Source organism: Dasypus novemcinctus, chromosome 12 (assembly GCF_030445035.2).
Source record: "Dasypus novemcinctus isolate mDasNov1 chromosome 12, mDasNov1.1.hap2, whole genome shotgun sequence".
NCBI lineage: Eukaryota > Metazoa > Chordata > Mammalia > Cingulata > Dasypodidae > Dasypus > Dasypus novemcinctus.
Genome location: NC_080684.1, coordinates 107535480 through 107551365, shown reverse-complemented (window position 1 = coordinate 107551365; position 15886 = coordinate 107535480). Strand labels below are relative to the sequence as shown.

Genomic DNA, 15886 nt, shown 5'->3' with positions numbered 1-15886 from the left:
CGCAGGACACCTCTAGGGGTGAAAGATGGGTCCTGGCCCTCAGCGGGCTGGCAGGGATTGAAGGCGGGTGCATTAGGCAGCCAAAGGGGCGCTGATGGAAAACACTGGAAATCTGCTGGGCGTTAAAAAGGGTATTTATTTGGGGTAGGAGCTTACAGATACCAGGCCATATAGCTTAAGTTACTTCCCTCACCAAAGTCTATTTCCACATGTTGGAGCACGATGGCTGCCGATGTCTGCCAGGGTTCAGGCTTTCTGGGTTCCTCTGGGCTCAGCTCCTCCGGTTCCTCCACAAGGTCAGCTGTAGACGATCAGGCTAACGGCTCTGTCTCTCTCCCTGGGGCCCCAGCTTAAGGCTTCAGCATCAAATTCCAACATCAAAGTTCCAACATCAGAAAGCCCCATCTCTGTCCTCTGCCACGCCTTTTATCCATGAGTCCTCACCCACCAAGGGGCGGGAGCTCAATGCCCTAATGACGTGGACCAGTTAAAGCCCTAATCATAACTCAGTCATGCCCAGGTACAGACCAGATCACAAACATAATTCAGTACCTATTTTTGGAATTCATAACCATATCAAACTGCTGCAGCGGGTGAGCCATGAGACCAGGGGACAGAGAGGGCTCCCGTCCCTGCAGACAGAGGACTGTCCCAGGCTGGGCACACCCAGGTCTGGTGAACCAAAGCGGGTTTCCACAGTTAGCAGCAGGTGACACGAGGCATTTTTTACGGCACGTCCGTTCACTTTCAGGGACTCCTTGTGACTCTCAAGGGCCCCTGGGGCCTAGGCTCGTCTGACTTCGCAGGTTTGAAAATTACCCATCGTTGCGTTCCAAATCCTTGTCCCTCCTCGGGACGCCCGGACCGCTGACCGAGGCTGTCTGAGATGCCAGCAGTGGGCGCGTTTCCCTTCTCTGCTGTCTTCATGGTTCACACACACTCTGTCACATGCGGTCACTGGGGTCAGCCCGTCTACGGGGGTGGGCAGTTGCCCTCGCTCCCCCCACCCCAGCCGACCGTCCGGGCCGGGCCGCAGATGCGCACCTGAGTCCCGTGACGCGCGGCCTGCTGCGTGCCCCCCGGGCAGGCCGGGCCTGGCCGCCTTGGAGGGCTCGGGCTCTGGGGCGCTGCCTCTGCGGCTCTCGTAGCCGCGCTTCCCAGCCGGAGGGTGCTTCCGGAATGTAGCCCCGACCCCTTCTCTCTGCCCCAGAACACGGTGCAGGTCTGGAGCCAGCTTCCCGGCTTGAAGATGAGGAGCCTCGTCATCGGGGGGGTGTCGGAAGACAAGATCTCGGTGCAGCGAGGCTTCCGGGGCTGCCTGCAGGTAGCCGGGGGGGCGGGGTGGGGCCGCCAGCTCTGCACCCGCAGGTGCCTTGGGACGACCCCCTGGTTTTCAAATTAGTTAACATAGACCAGGGACGTTGGTCTAATGGGCACCCAAGCTTAACTTGCCCAGAGAAATCCGATGTCCTCGGACCCATCCTTCCCCACAGTTCCCCCCCTGGTCGTGGGCTCCCCCTCCACGTCCTCCCAGCCCCCCACCCATCGGCCCACCTGTCTAAGCCCCTCACCCTCTGCACCCCACCTGCTCCTTCCCCTTGTGTCCACCCAGACAGCCCCTCACAGGCCCTGCGCTGTCCCCCAGACCGCGTGTCCCAGGGCCACCGGCGTGCACAGCTCCCGCCTCCCTGGCCCCTCTGCGGGGAGAGGCAATCCTCATCCCCCCCCAGCTCGCCCCAGGTGACCCCGTTCCGACCCCCTCCCTGCTGTACTCACGATCCTGCCTCCCTCCTTTCCGGTTGAGGTGAAACTGTCCCTTTTCGAGCGTGCAGTTGAGCGGCCTCAGTCCACCCACACTGTCGTGCGCCCTCCGCCTCCTTCCGGTTCAGACGTCGTCAGCGTCCACTGCCCCCTCCTCCGGCTGCGCTGCACACCCCCCCCCATCTAGGGTGTCTGTTCCCGACCTTCCCCGTGGATGGAGCCCCGCCCGCTGGGGTCTCTGCCCGGCTCCCGCTGGCCAGGTCCTCCGGGCGTGTGGCAGCACTGCTGGCCTCGCGGCTCAGGGGCACGAGCCTCCCTCCACCTGGAGCTCACGGGGGGTGGGCCTTCGAGATCCCCGATCTCTGATTCTCGGGGCAGCCCCGGAACCTCGCAGAGCCACCCTTCCCACCCGTCATCACCGTTGACCCATCCTTTCCCCGGATGGCTCTTCCCACCCAGTGGATGACCCTTGACCTGTTTCCCTGGGGCCCGTCCCCCCCCCTCTGGAATCCGAGCCTGGCGGCAGAGGCGACGCGGCTGCCCGCCGTTACCCAGCGGGAGCCCCCCCGGCCCAGCTGTGCCGCGTCTCCTTCAAAATCCCGGGGCTGGAGAAGCGGGGCCCCTCCGGGCCCGGGACCGAGCCGGCTGCCCTTGTGTCCACGCAGGGGGTGCGGGTGGGGGAGACGTCCACCAACGTCGCCTCCCTGGACATGGACGACGCCCTCAAGGTCAGGGTGAGGGACGGCTGCGACGTGGACGACCCGTGCGCCTCGAGCCCCTGCCCGCCCAACAGCCTCTGCCGCGACACCTGGGACGGCTTCTCCTGCGTCTGCGCCCCAGGTGGGCGGCGCGGGGCCCCGGGCACGCCGGGCGGGCGGGGCTGCGCGGTGGGCGTCGGGCTCCCCCTGCTCGCTCCGGGGCTTCGGGGGCCCCCGCCGGCCTTCAGGGCCGGGACAGGCCCCTCGGGGTGAGGACGGGCCCGCGGCTCTTTATTTGGAGCCGACGAGGCTCCCAGCCCTGTTGGAAGGCACGTTTCAGGACACGTGTCCGCAGTTCCCCTCGGTTTTGGGGTGTGGAAGGCCTTGTCTCGGGGGGTGGGTCCAGGGCCCTCCCCTTCCCAGCCCCCCACCCCCGGGCGGGCAGCAGCACAACTGGCCTTGAGCCCGGGATGTGCAGGGTCCCCCGCTCCCTGACATCGCCCCTTCCGTGGCCTCGAGGTGGAGAGTCGGGTCTTGGGGTGGCTGGGATGGCTCTGGACGTCTCCCTGGTCAGAGCTCAGCTGGGAGGGTCTCGCTCCAAAAGGCTGCAGCGCCAGAGCCGCCCCGCCTGAGGTGACGCCACCGCCCTGTCCCCGCAGGGTTCTTTGGAAGAAAGTGCATGGACGTGTGTCACCTGAACCCCTGCGAGCACGTGGCAGCCTGCGTGCGCGCGCCCGGCTCTCCCCGGGGCTACGCTTGCGAGTGCGCGCCCGGCAGCTACGGGCTCTACTGCGAGAACAAGTAAGCAGCGCCCGCGCCCGGCCCTGCAGCGCGCCGGGCCCTTCAACCCCACAGGCGTGTCGCTCTGAGTAGCAAGGGAGTTCTTTTCTCACATTTGGCCTGACATAAGCGAGGATCCAACGGGGCTTCTCAGGCTAACCCAGTTAGAGCCTGCTTCTGCCCCCGAAACGCTGCACCCGCCTAGCGGCTCTCGGGGCCCGCTGCGCACGGAGCAGCAGGGCCGTGCAAGGGAGGCGAGGAGCGGGGCGTTTGGTGAGCGCGTGCCTGTGCAGCCGCTGCTCTGTGCCGCCGGGTGCCCCGTGGTAGGTGAGAGCCGCTGCCTGCAGGCTCCCGGGAGCCCACAGCGCGGGTGCGTGCTGGCAGGTGACTCCCTTCGTCCAGGCCGGGGCCGCGGGGTTCTGCATGAACCGAGGCTCCGGGCCCCTTGGAGCTGGCGCGGCCTCGGCTCGCGGGCCTGGGGCGTGAGCGGCCCTCGTGGTGCCGGCGGTGCCTCTGCCGCAGTAGAACCTGGCTGCCCTCCCCGTGCATTCACTCGAGACCAGAGTGTGCTGCAGTCTCAGGAAAACAGGATGCAGCCGAGGAAGAGCTTGGAGGAAGCAGAGCAGGGGGCGCAGGAGCCAGGGGGGCTGGTGGGGGAGGGCATTCCAGGGGGAAGGCCACCAGGCAGTGCCGGAGAGGAGCGCAGGCGTGGGGCACGAGCCGCTCAGCTGCTCCGACCCCGGGCGGGCAGAGCCTGCGCCGTTCCGTCCAGGGTGCTCCCGGAGTGGGGGGCAGAGCTCAGCTTCGGGGGGCTGCGGCGCCCAGCAGAAGAGCGGCAGGAGCGGGTGTGAGACTCCAAGCACCCACCAGCGGCAGGTGCGGGCCAGGGCAGGGCGAAGCTGGAGGCAGGGCGCCAGCGCAGAGCCCGAGGCGTGGTGTTCCACCAAGGCCGAGGGGGGCAGGGCTGCTCAAGGCCCTGGGGACCCCCGTGCTGTGACACGGACACCAGGCTGGAGCCCCTGGCATTTTTATGCCCCCGGTGGGTACACACTCAGTACTCAATAATTGCCACCACACGAGAGGTATCCCTGGGCAGATGGCAGCGCCGTTTGCCAGGATAGCAATGCAGGGTGTCGTTTCGAGGTGCCTGAAGACACTTTGGGGGGAGCCCCCCCAGGCAGGCAGGTCTGCAGGGGATGGCGCAGGTGAGCCACCTGGCTTGGCGGCAGGGGTTGGGGGCAGCTGACGCGTACGGGCGGCACCTTGGATAATGGCCACATCGTGCTGACAGCTCGGGCCACCTGCACACACCTCCCTGCCTGCACGCATTGACCTGTACACTCCCACCTGTAACTCACCACCCTCTACACACACCTGCACACGCTCTGACCCTACATACGTACCCCTCATCTGTGCCTTGGAGGTAGGAGAAAATAAGTGAGAAAATAAATTATCCTCAATATTAGTGTTAGTAGACAGAACCTTTCCCGCCCCTGGGCCCTTCAGGTCTGGGAGTGGGACCCAAGCTTAAGGGATTCTGGGTGGGCGGTCGGGACCCCCAGGGGTGGGGAAACTGAGGCCTCACAGGGGGTGGGGGCTGTGCCCAGAGCCAGGTCCCCCCGAGGCTTCTGGGGGCGCTTACCACACTCTGCCCGCTGGCCATTTTCCCGACAGGATTGACCTTCCGTGCCCCAAAGGCTGGTGGGGGACCCCCGTCTGCGGGCCTTGCCACTGTGCTGTCGGCAGAGGCTTCGACCCCGACTGCAATAAGACCAGCGGGCAGTGCCGCTGCAAGGTGGGTGCGCGGCCGGGGGCGAGGGGCCGCGGCCGGGACCCCACCTCCGGGTGACCCGGGAGCTCACCGTGGGTGCATACATAGGCACACGCCTGCACACGCAGACCCCTGCATTCACACCTGCACACACAGACCTGTGCGTACACACCTCTACACACACGTATGCTCACACACCTTTACATGTGCACACACACCTGTACACACCTCTATATACAAACCTCTATGCACAACTACACACACTTGTCCACTCACACCTCTATATACAAACCTCTACACACAACCCTGCACATATGACCTGTTCACGCACACCTGTACACACGTGTGCTCACACACCCTTACATGAACACACACCTGTACACACAACCCTCCACACACATACCTCTACATACAAATCCCTACGCACAACCCTGCACACACATACCTGTGCACTCACACCTGTACATACAGGTATGCTCACACACCCTTACGTGCACACACACACCTGTACACACATACTTGTACACTTACACACCTATATGCACATATCTGCGCACACCTGCACACACCCATACACTCACATCTCTACACGCACGCCTGTGCACACACCCGCACACACTTAGGCGCAGCCTGACGTGGTTTTGGTGTTCCCCACCCATCAGTGCGCCCTGACGCCCGTGGGCCCCTGGCTTACGCCTGTGGGAAGTAGAAGCCTGTGCGTCTTCTGCCCAGCACCCGCCTGGTAGCAGGGAATATGGAAGTCTCCGTGCAGGTGGCACGTTGTCGGCGTTGGCCGCGTTCTCCTGGTGGGCCCTCCTGGTTTCACCACACCGGCCCTCAGTGACGACTGGTTCTGAAGTCCAGCAGCTTCGCCGCCACCCACGTCTGGGTGGCCCAGACGGGCTCTTAGCGGCCCTGAGGGGCTCTGACGTCCTCATCCCACCACGTGCACCCACGCTGCGCCCGGCCATGTGGAAAAGGCCACGCTCGTCAGGACCTGTCGGTCGCTGCTGAGCTGCCGGTGGTTCGGCCCCTGGGTGGTCTCGGTGATAGCGACTCAGCAGGGCTGTGGCTGCCACGGGGTGGACCCCAACCCAGGATCCATGGCTCCAGGCTCACAGGGTCACGAAAGTGCGCCACGGCTTGTCTCCTAGAGTGCTTTCACAGAAACTAAAATGCCACGTGTAGCAGGATGGTGGGCGCGGTGGGGAGAGCAGGCGGGCATATTCGTAACTTTTCATCAAAAATCAGAGAAAACATGGAACAGGATTTAAAACATAAAAAAGGCTGTCTCGCCTCCCGGGCTGACGTGGCCTCTGGGACTTCCGCCCCAGCGTCTCGCACCGCCCTAGTCCTGTGGCCTGTCATGAAGCTGAGCATCACCCCCGAGGCAGCCCCCCAGTCCTCAGAGGAGGGTCCTGGGGTCTCAGGAGGCTGCCACAGGCTGTGGTCCAGCAAACGGCCGAGCTGGGGGTAAACCCAGGATTTCCCCACCCAAGGCGCGTGCTCCTGACTGTCGCCTTGGCCTGCCCAGTGGTGGACACCAAAATGTCCCTAAGTGTTCACGGGTTTTGAAAAACGTGCAACCAGGGCTGTCCCCCTGCCTAAAGCTGCATCTGAATCCCTGGTTCTCTCTAAAGCAAAGGAAAGTGTTTGCTCGGAAACGAGAGCAGGCGGGCGCTTTCCAGAAAACACACGTCCCCTAGGTTTGGGGGCACAAGACCCTGGGAAGCAGCCCCTCTCGGGCGAGAGGTCCCCAAAGCCAGGCTGGTGGCTGGCGACTCACAAACCACAGGAAGCCCAGGGCCATTCCGGAACCCGGCTGCCGCGCGCCGGGTCAGACGCTCCCCCTTTCTTGGCAGGAGAATCACTACAAGCCCCCAGAGCAGGACGCCTGCCTGCCCTGCGCCTGCTTCCCGCAGGGCTCCCTGAGCCGCGCCTGCGACACGGACACCGGCCAGTGTGCCTGCCGCCCCGGCGTCATCGGTCGCCAGTGCAACCGCTGCGACAGCCCCTTCGCCGAGGTCACCGCCCTGGGCTGTGAAGGTCTGCGCAGGCGCCGGCCCCCTTCAGGCCGTGTCGCGGGGGCGGGGGGGCAGCGCATGTGTGCCAAGCGCCCCACCTGTCCTCGGCCTCCTAGAAGCCTGGCCCTGCGGGAGGGACGTGGGGCAGAGCCTGCCACCCCCTGCCCACCTGGGTCCACTGCTGACAGGGCAGGGGGCGAGCCGGCCAGGTCTGGTGGGGGGAGGGGGCGTGCAGAGAGGGCCGTACGGGGCGCGGCGCCCTGCGCTGAGCGGCCCCCTCTCCGCGCACCAGTGATCTACAGCGGATGCCCCAAAGCCTTCGAAGCCGGCATCTGGTGGCCGCAGACCAAGTTCGGACAGCCTGCTGCGGTGCCGTGCCCCAAGGGTTCCGTGGGTGAGTCCGCGGGGCCACGCCGTCCGCTGGGGAGGAGAAGGCCCGCGGGCCTGGCCCTGGGAGCGCAGGGGCCATTGATGCTGCCGGGCTCGATGAGGCAGCGTGTTGGGGATAAGAGAACGTCCCCTGTGATGGTCAGCGAGGAGGCTCGCGAAAGGCACGACGTGGGGTGCTCGGTGTGGGGGTGCCATCACGCCCTGGGGACGGCGGCCCCCCAGCTGTGGCTTTGGCTTCCCCTGTACAATGGGGGTGGTGACGGGGTCCACTCCCCGGGGATGTGGGGGGACCCAGCAAGTGATGCCCAGAGCCCACTCAGCCCGGCGTCAGGCGTGGAAGCGGCCTCTTCAGCCGGTTTCTTTCCCGCGGGCCTGCTCAGCGCTGGCCTGTGTCCCAGGTGGCGCTCGGGCCAGCGGGGTGGCCTGGCTGCGGGCATGGGGCAGCCTCTGTGCAGGTCGTGTTGGCTCAGGGCCTTGGGCCCTACCCTTGAGCATGCACCCGCGGGGGCCGAGGGGCTGAAAGCCAGCGCGGCCTCAGGTCACGCCCCGGCCCCGCTCTCGACCCCTAGGCAACGCGGTGCGGCACTGCAGCGCGGAGAAGGGCTGGCTGCCCCCGGAGCTCTTCAACTGCACCCATTTCTCCTTCCTGGACCTGAAAGCCATGGTAGGGCCTGGAGACATGCGTCGGGGGGTCTCACGGCAGCTGGGCCCGCCAGCTTGGAGTCTGGGGGCCTCCTCCGGGACCAGGGACATCCGCACTCCCCACCTGTCCCCGGGTCTCCCCAGCAGGGCGCGCTCGGTCCCTGCGAGGGCCTGGTCCCACGTGCGGGTCCGTTTGCCCTCCTGCTCCCCCCTTTCCCCGCTCGTTCTTCCCTCTCGTTCCTTCCTCGGAGCATCCTTTTCCAAGCCCTCCCCAGCCCGGCAGACGCGCTCCGCCACCCGCCGCTTGCTTTGCGTTTTGGGATCGTTAGACCCGCGGGCCCGGCCCGAACCCTGCCCGTGCGCGGCCGGCCTCTGCAGACGCCGTGTCGGCCCTCCCCGTTCCAGAACGAGAAGCTGAGCCGCAACGAGACACGCATGGACGGCGACGGGGCCGTGCGGTTGGCGAAGGCCCTGCGCAACGCCACGCGGCGCTCGGCCGTGTTCGGCAGCGACGTGCGCGCCGCCTACCAGTTGCTGTGCCGCGTGCTGCAGCACGAGAGCGAGCAGCAGGGCTTCGACCTGGCCGCCACGCGCGACGCCGGCTTCCACGAGGTGGGCGCCACCACTAGCCGGCGCGCAGGCCAGGAGGGCCATATGCACCTGAGCCCTGGCAAGAAACCTGCCGAAACGCACGTGGCTTCCCCCACTAGGGCCGCTGGGGACGGGAGCCTCACCCTCTGCCGCCCGCACGGCCTCCCTGGCCTGGGCAGGTGTCTGAGCTGACGGCTGCCTCTGATCCACAGGATGCACGTGGCCACAGCATCTCGGCCCTGCGGGGGTGGGCGGGTGGGTCCCCATCCTGGCTCCCCTGAGCCGCCTGGCCCTGGCAGCCTAAAGTCCTTCTAGAACGGCGGTCCTCCCGGGAGTCCTCTCACCTGGCTGGCAGAGGGCTCTGTGGAACGAGAAAGGTTAAAGACCGGGTTCTAGAACTGCGCAGTGGCCAGAGCATCCCTGTGCACTTTGCTCCAGGGCGAGCCAGGCGCAGCCGGGCCTGTCGCCGCACCACGGAGCTGAGTCTGTCTGTCCGTCCGACCAGGATGTCGTGGGCACGGGCAGCGCCCTCCTGGCCCCGGAGAACAGGGCCGCGTGGGAGCAGATCCAGCGCGGCGAGGGCGGCGCGGCGCAGCTGCTGAGGCGCTTCGAGGCCTACTTCAGCAACGTGGCGCGCAACGTCCGCAAGACATACCTGCAGCCCTTTGTTATCGTCACCGCCAACATGAGTAAGGGCGGGGTCCAGGCGTGCGGCCGGCAGATCGAGCGTGCGTGGGGCCGTGGCCTCGGAGCTGACCCATCCCACGGCCTGGGCCACGGGTGACAGTCCCCGTCGGCCGCTTTCTAGGGAAGTGAGGCGATGGCCCGGCCCCCCGGCCAGCGCTCGAGACCACCCGCAGACACACGTCGCGAGGGGGCCCGTGAGCAGGGGCCGGTCCCGGGCAGGCCCGTATCGAGTCAAGGTGGACGCAGTGTCGTCCTGGGGATCTGGTGGGCCTTTCTAGAAAACGGGGGTGCTGGGACCTGGCCACAGTCCCAGCCCTCCCGGAGCCGAGCCCTCGGTGCTCACGGGTGGGCACCCTGGAGAGAGCGGGTGTGCGGGCGTCCGACAGAGCGATGGCCCGGGGCCCCGGGAGCTGGACGTGCTGCGCTGGGGAGGGGTGGGGGCCCCTCCTGCGGACAGCACTCAGGGAGGCAGATGCTGCCCCCGCCCCACCCAGACATGCAGGTCGAAAGTTCCAGAGTCCGTGGGGGGTGGCCTGCCCATCCTGCTCCCGTGCTTAAGGCCCCCAGCTGGATAGGGTGTCGGTCAGCTCCCAGAGATGGTCGCAGCTTGGCAGGCAACAGGCCTGGAGCGGGTGCCTTCTGCTCCCCCTGGAATCCCACGGAAGGGCCCACCTGCCCCAGATGGTGCAGCCCTGGGGCCGGTCCTGGGCAGGTCCGTATCGAGTCAAGGTGGACACAGCATTGTCCTGGGGATCCGGTGGGCCTTTCTAGAAAACGAGGGTGCTGAGACCTGCCTGCCAGGCGGCTGCTAGGGAGGCTCCTCAGGCTCCCCCAGGAGGCATTTGGGCTGCGCTGGGCCACCTGGCCCCACCTGAGCCCAGACCCCACCTGCCCGGCAGGCCACTGCAGGTGTGGTACCCGTGGTGGCTGGAAGGTGCTGCCCGCTGTGGCTGGAGGCAGGACGGGGTGCAGGCTCCGGGCAACCCCACTCACCGCCCTGGGGGGAGCAGCTGGCCCAGCAGGGCCCCGCCCACCCGGGGCCTTTGGGCAGGATGCACCTGCCCCCTGCCCCCTCCCCCTGCGTGCGCGCCCCTTGGCCTTGGGACCGTCCTCTCAGGCCCGTTCATCCCCGGGTGCTCAGGTTTGGGGGAGCGCTCTCCTATGCTGGACAGGGGCTGCCCGTCCACCCCCCAGGCCTTCCTGCTGAGGCACCCACCCGGCCCGGCCCCCCAGCCCAGCCCCTTCCCTGCCTGCCCGCCCGGAGCCCACCCTTGCTAGGTTGGGGAGCCATGGCTTGGACAGTGCCGCGGGGGGACTCCCTAGAGAATTCGGGGCCCGGCGCCCTTGGCCAGGCCCCGCCCGGGCAGAAGCAGTTAGCGCCATTCAAGGGCCGCAGAGCGACCCGCGTCCAGAGCCCCCTGGGCCTGACGCAGGTGCTGGCCGGGCCCCCCTGCTCGCGGGCAGGGCGACGGGGCGGGCCTCGCGGCGGGGCCCTGCGCAGAGCCAGGCCCATGGGTTTGCCGCCCCCAGAGCAGCCCGTCCTGCTGCCTGCCGCCGTGGCCGGTGTGGCGCCGCCCTCTGCCCTCGTCCCCGGGGGCCCAGCCTGGTCCTCAGACCACGGCACCGCGCTGGACTCGCCCCATGGCCCCGGCGTCCCCCGGCACGCTCTGCTCGGCTCCGCAGCCTAAAGCACAGCAAAGGAGAGCCCGATTCCGCCCTCGACGGTGGCCCCCGCGGCCGGCGGGCGGTTTTAAAACGGCCGCGGCCCCAGGAAGTCCCCTCCGGGGGCGTCGGGGGCACGGGGCTGAAGCCCGCTGTCCCCGCAGTCCTCGCCGTCGACGTCTTCGACAAGGCCAACTTCACGGGCGCCCGGGTGCCGCGGTTCGAGCTCGTCCACGAGGAGTACCCCGAAGAGCTGGAGGCCTCGGTCATCTTCCCTGCCGACTTCTTCAGGCCACCGGGGAGGAGAGGTGCCCTGGGGGGCCCCGCGTCTGGGCGGGGAGGAGGGACCCAGGAGGAGAGGTGCCCTGGGGGGCCCCGCGTCCGGGCGGGGGAGGAGGGACCCCGGAGGAGAGGTGCCCTGGGGGGCCCCGCGTCCGGGCGGGGAGGAGGGACCCTGGAGGAGAGGTGCCCTGGGGGGCCCCGCGTCCGGGCGGGGAGGAGGGACCCTGGAGGAGAGGTGCCCTGGGGGGCCCCGCGTCCGGGCGGGGGAGGAGGGACCCCGGAGGAGAGGCGCCCTGGGGGGCCCCGTGTCCAGGACGGGGGAGGAGGGACCCCGGAGGAGAGGTGCCCTGGGAGGCCCCGCGTCCAAGTGGGGCACGAGGGGCCCCGAAAGGAGCCCGAGAGGAGCGGCAGGTGGTCCTGCTCGCTGGTCCCCGAGGGAGGAGCAAACCTCCTGGCATCAGCGGGTGACGGTGGGGGCGGTGCCCAGCACTGGACCCGACGGGCAGGGAGGGTGGTTTCCTGCGGAATTTAAGTAATTTATGCAGCAGCAAACGAGGCTCTGAGGTGTCCCCCGAAACCCAGAATGCCATCCACGCGTGGTCCTTTAGTCTAGGGCTGCAGCGATGCCCCGGCACAGCTCAGGCGCTTTGGTGTTCTTGGAGGTGGTTCGTAGGTCCATCCGGCTACTAAGCGCTCCTCAGGGTAACGTGGGTGCTCCTGAGAGGACGCCTGAAATCCCCACGCTTCCGTAGCAACGTGGTTTTGCCAGACACGCAGCTGTGGCTTCCAGTGACCTACACGCCAGCCTCCAGGGGGGTTTTGCTCTGACGCAGGCGAGCTGGGCGCTGCCCCCGCCTGACAGGCCGCGTCTCCTGTCGGATGAGAACGGGGGTTTCTGGGGTGCACTTGTGCAGTTTTGGCTCTCGCTGTCCTCGGGAGCGACGCAGGCTTACGGGGTCTTGAGGCTTTCACCTGAAGAGGACTCGGTCTCCGTGACCTTGCCGGTGGCTGCTCTGAAGCCGCAGAGTCGGGGGTCTGCCGTGCGCAGGCGCGGGGACTCGGTTTGCTTTGGGAAATGCCACTGGTGGGAGCTTCTGGAAGCTGCTTCCCTGTTCTTGGCACGGCCGGTCTGACGCGCAGCACCTCGAGCGGCGTTTTGGTCAGCAGGGCGGTGTTGAGCTGCTCAAGCGCCAGGCCAGCGGGCACCTCCCGACCGCCGAGCGCCGTCCGCGTCCTTTAGGCCGAGGCGCGGCCGCTCCCTGGCCGTCCGGAGCCTCCTCCGTCCTCTCCTAGTCCCCAGGCAGCTGACGCGCCGCGTGCAGCACAAAGCTGTCACCCCGCCGTCACGGGCTTCTGGCCCCACCCGCCCATGCCCACCCTGCCCCCAGCCTCGCCAGACCCGCAGCCTCACCCGTGGCCACCCCGGGGACCACCTGCCCTCGCCCTCTAGCAGGCCCGTGCCCAGCCAGGCCCCGACGCTCTCCGTCCCGGGCCGTCGGGTCCCGGGGACTGTCCAGGTTCCCCCGAGGGGGTTTGCCGGCTGCGCAGAGGAGGGCACAGTGCCCACCGGGGGCTTCCTGGGGATCGCCGTCCCCCGAGAAGCAGCTAGAACAGGAGGGAGCCTGCAGGTGTACTTAACGTGGGCGATAATCATGCTGGCCAGAGGCAAGGCCTGGCCTCGACCGACGGCCCCAGCCTGAGGTGGCCACGGGGGCTGAGGCCCTCCGGGCCGCCGCCTGCCCTCCCGGAGCAGCTGGGGACCGAGCTCAGGTAGGGGCTGGCGCAGGGGCAACTGGGGTGACGCCCTACAGCTGGGCCCGGAGGGGCGGTGTAGCCCCTACATGTACCTAGAAAAAGCCACTCGAGCCAGCCTGTGTCCAGAGCTGGCCTCGTCCTCCCCGCCTGGCACCAGAGCCAAGCTCTCGCCAGCGCCATGTGCACCCCTGCCCAGGGCGGCCTCACTGGCGGGCATCCCCTGAGGTGGCAGGTGGCCGCCGAGCGTCAGCGCTTCTGGGGTGAGACGCTCCCACCCCCCAGACCTCCCCACCCCCTGCCGGGGCCTCCCAGCAGCCCCTCCTCTCCTTCTCACCCCCTTCCCCTCGCATGGTTCTAGAAGCACCTGCTCTGCGCTTTCAGTTGTTGGGAACGGGGGTGACTTGTGGCCGGGGGACCCTCCTATAGGTCAGTGGAGAGTGAGGGGCGAGGAGCGGTCCTCAGCCAGCGGGGACGCTCAGGGCAGGAGGCGCGTCAGAAAGGTCGCTCCACTGCAGCCACCAAGGCAAACCCATGTGACAACTGCCTACTCCCCCACCCTGCCCCCTTGAGGGCCAAAGGGCCAGAACTCCCAAGCCCGCCACCCCAAAAGAGACGCGTGGGCTGAGGGCCGGTGCCCCACCCACCACCCCAAAACACACGAGTGGGCCGAGGGCCAGTGCCGCACCCACCACCCCAAAATAGACGTGTGGGCCGAGGGCCAGTACCGCGCCCGCCACACCGCAGCCCCCGGGTGGGGACCCAGGCTTACACTTCCGGCAGCGCCTCTGCGTCGTGGGTCACGCTCTAGTCATAGCGGGAAACCCTGGAGCACGCCCCAGGATGCGTGTCGCCTGAAGGCCTGCGCCCATGTTCCTACGTCCCGCACAACGTGAAGCACGGCCGCGGTGGCGGGGAGAGAACGGCCCTGTGTGCGCCGCTGGAGGCTTCCTGGCCTCTCCCCGCACCACAGGAGGGCGGGTGGTACCGCGCGTCCCCGGCCGCTCCTCACGCGGCGTCTCTTGCAGACGGCCCCGTGGGGGGCCCGACCGGCCGGAGGCCTGCCCCGCAGACAGCGCGCCCGGGGCCAGGGACCACGACGGAGGCCCCGTTCAGGAGGCGGCGGCGACACCCCGGCGACCCCGGACAGTCCGCCGTCGCCCTGGTCCTCATTTACCGGACCCTCGGGCAGCTGCTGCCCGAGCACTACGACCCCGACCGCCGCAGCCTCAGGTAAGGCCTGCACACCGGGACCCCCGGCCCGGCCAGACAGCGCCCGGTGGGCCCCGCAGGGCCCTGGCCTGTCCCTCTCGCCTCGCCCTTCCCAGTCCCCCACCGTTACCTTCCGCTGGGACCCCCAGATCGGCTGGGCCCCTAGGGATCGCACACCTCTGCTTGGCAGGGCCCGTGCACCCGCGCAGAATGCCCACCTCCCGTACTGCCAAGCCGGGCGCACAGCGAAGCCCCCGGGCACGGCCGTGCGACTCAGGCTGGAGGCCGGCCCCCTCCCCCGCCCTCAGTGCCACATGGCGCCTCCCGCTCTGCCTCCGCCCACTGGCCTCCCGCACGAGTGACCGCTCTGGGGACGTCAGCAAAGGACACACATCCCCCACGGCCCAGACAGGCAGGCGCTCACCAGGGCCCTTCTCTAGCCCGTGTTTCGTTTTCTAGATGCTTCCCAGCATCTTAAGTCTCCATATTAGTTGTTGGCGGTGGCTGCGTGTCATTCCACCGTGAGCGGTGACTTCTCCACCAGGTTCCCCTTGGCGATCGTTAGCGTAGTCTCGGAACGTCTGCTCCTTGGGTCGCGGGCCTCTGCGCACCTGCCGTGTCTCTCTGTGTTTTTGAAGAGGTACCGGGGATGGAACCCAGGACCTCGCATGTGGGGAGCAGGCGCTCAGCCACGGGGCTGCCCCTGCCCTGGGCCTTCTCCTTATCTAACACTGTCCAAGACCCACCCTTGGCCTGGACTGACCCAGCACCCGGGCGCGCCCAGCAGTGATGGCGCCTGGCTGAGAACGAGCCCCTGCGGCCCCCGCCCCGCCACTCTTGGCTGCGCGGAGGAGTCGTCCGGCCGTTTCCCCGAGTCACCTGCTCGCGGGTGTGAAACGGGCGCGCCCGCGCCACTTGTCCTCCGCTCTCGTTTGGTGCCCACAGGCTGCCCAGCCGGCCCGTCATCAACACGGCGGTGGTGAGCGCGGCGGTGTACAGCGAGGGGGCCGTGCTCCCGAGCCCCCTGGCCAGGCCCGTCCTGGTGGAGTCGGCCCTGCTAGAGACGGAGGAGCGCAGCAAGCCCGTCTGCGTGTTCTGGAACCATTCCCTCACGTGAGTTGGCGCGGGGGCCCGGGGCCTCGCCGCGGTCGCCGCGCCCCGGGCCCCTGGTGCTGAGGCACGAGTGTCGTGGGGCTTTCTCTCCAGGCCTGCTGCCCCCCTTCCAGCTCCTTGTGGGGCAGGAGTACCTCGTCCTCCAGCTCTGCTCCTGGGGTGGCAGAGCCCCCTGCGCACACACGTGTGCACACCGATGTGCACACACGCGCAGGCATGCACATGTACAGCAGGCACACACAGATGCATGTGTGCATGCACGTGGAGACACATACATGCATGAGCACACGTGCACACCTCAGGGCGGCTGACCTCGGGCACCGGCCGCCCCTGCGGGCCTCCTGTGAAGCGGCGGCGGGGGTGGCGTGGAGTGCGCCTCCTCCCGCGGGCAGCTCGCGGCTCCTGGGGGCCCTGCCCTCAGTACCGCAGCGAGACCAGCCTGACCCATTGCGGGCACTTCCTAACCCTCCGAGGCCATCCCGTGTTAGGCAGGGGTCACTCGGCGCATCCCGCATGCAGAG

The 15886-nt window shown here is 67.8% G+C and overlaps 1 protein-coding gene across 5 annotated transcripts in view; it reads left to right on the top strand.

Moving 5' to 3' along the window:
- Nucleotides 1–15886, top strand: part of CELSR1 (cadherin EGF LAG seven-pass G-type receptor 1) — a 147803-nt gene that overhangs the window by 113460 nt on the left and 18457 nt on the right. For all 5 annotated transcript variants that reach the window (XM_058308946.1, XM_058308945.1, XM_058308943.1 and 2 more), the window contains 12 exons: nt 1211–1324; nt 2427–2601; nt 3119–3260; nt 4914–5034; nt 6873–7056; nt 7327–7428; nt 7994–8088; nt 8472–8678; nt 9163–9346; nt 11171–11314; nt 14069–14273; nt 15198–15365. In XM_058308946.1, the coding sequence (XP_058164929.1) occupies nt 1211–1324; nt 2427–2601; nt 3119–3260; nt 4914–5034; nt 6873–7056; nt 7327–7428; nt 7994–8088; nt 8472–8678; nt 9163–9346; nt 11171–11314; nt 14069–14273; nt 15198–15365 (1841 nt within the window). The remainder of the gene's footprint in view (nt 1–1210; nt 1325–2426; nt 2602–3118; nt 3261–4913; nt 5035–6872; nt 7057–7326; nt 7429–7993; nt 8089–8471; nt 8679–9162; nt 9347–11170; nt 11315–14068; nt 14274–15197; nt 15366–15886) is intronic.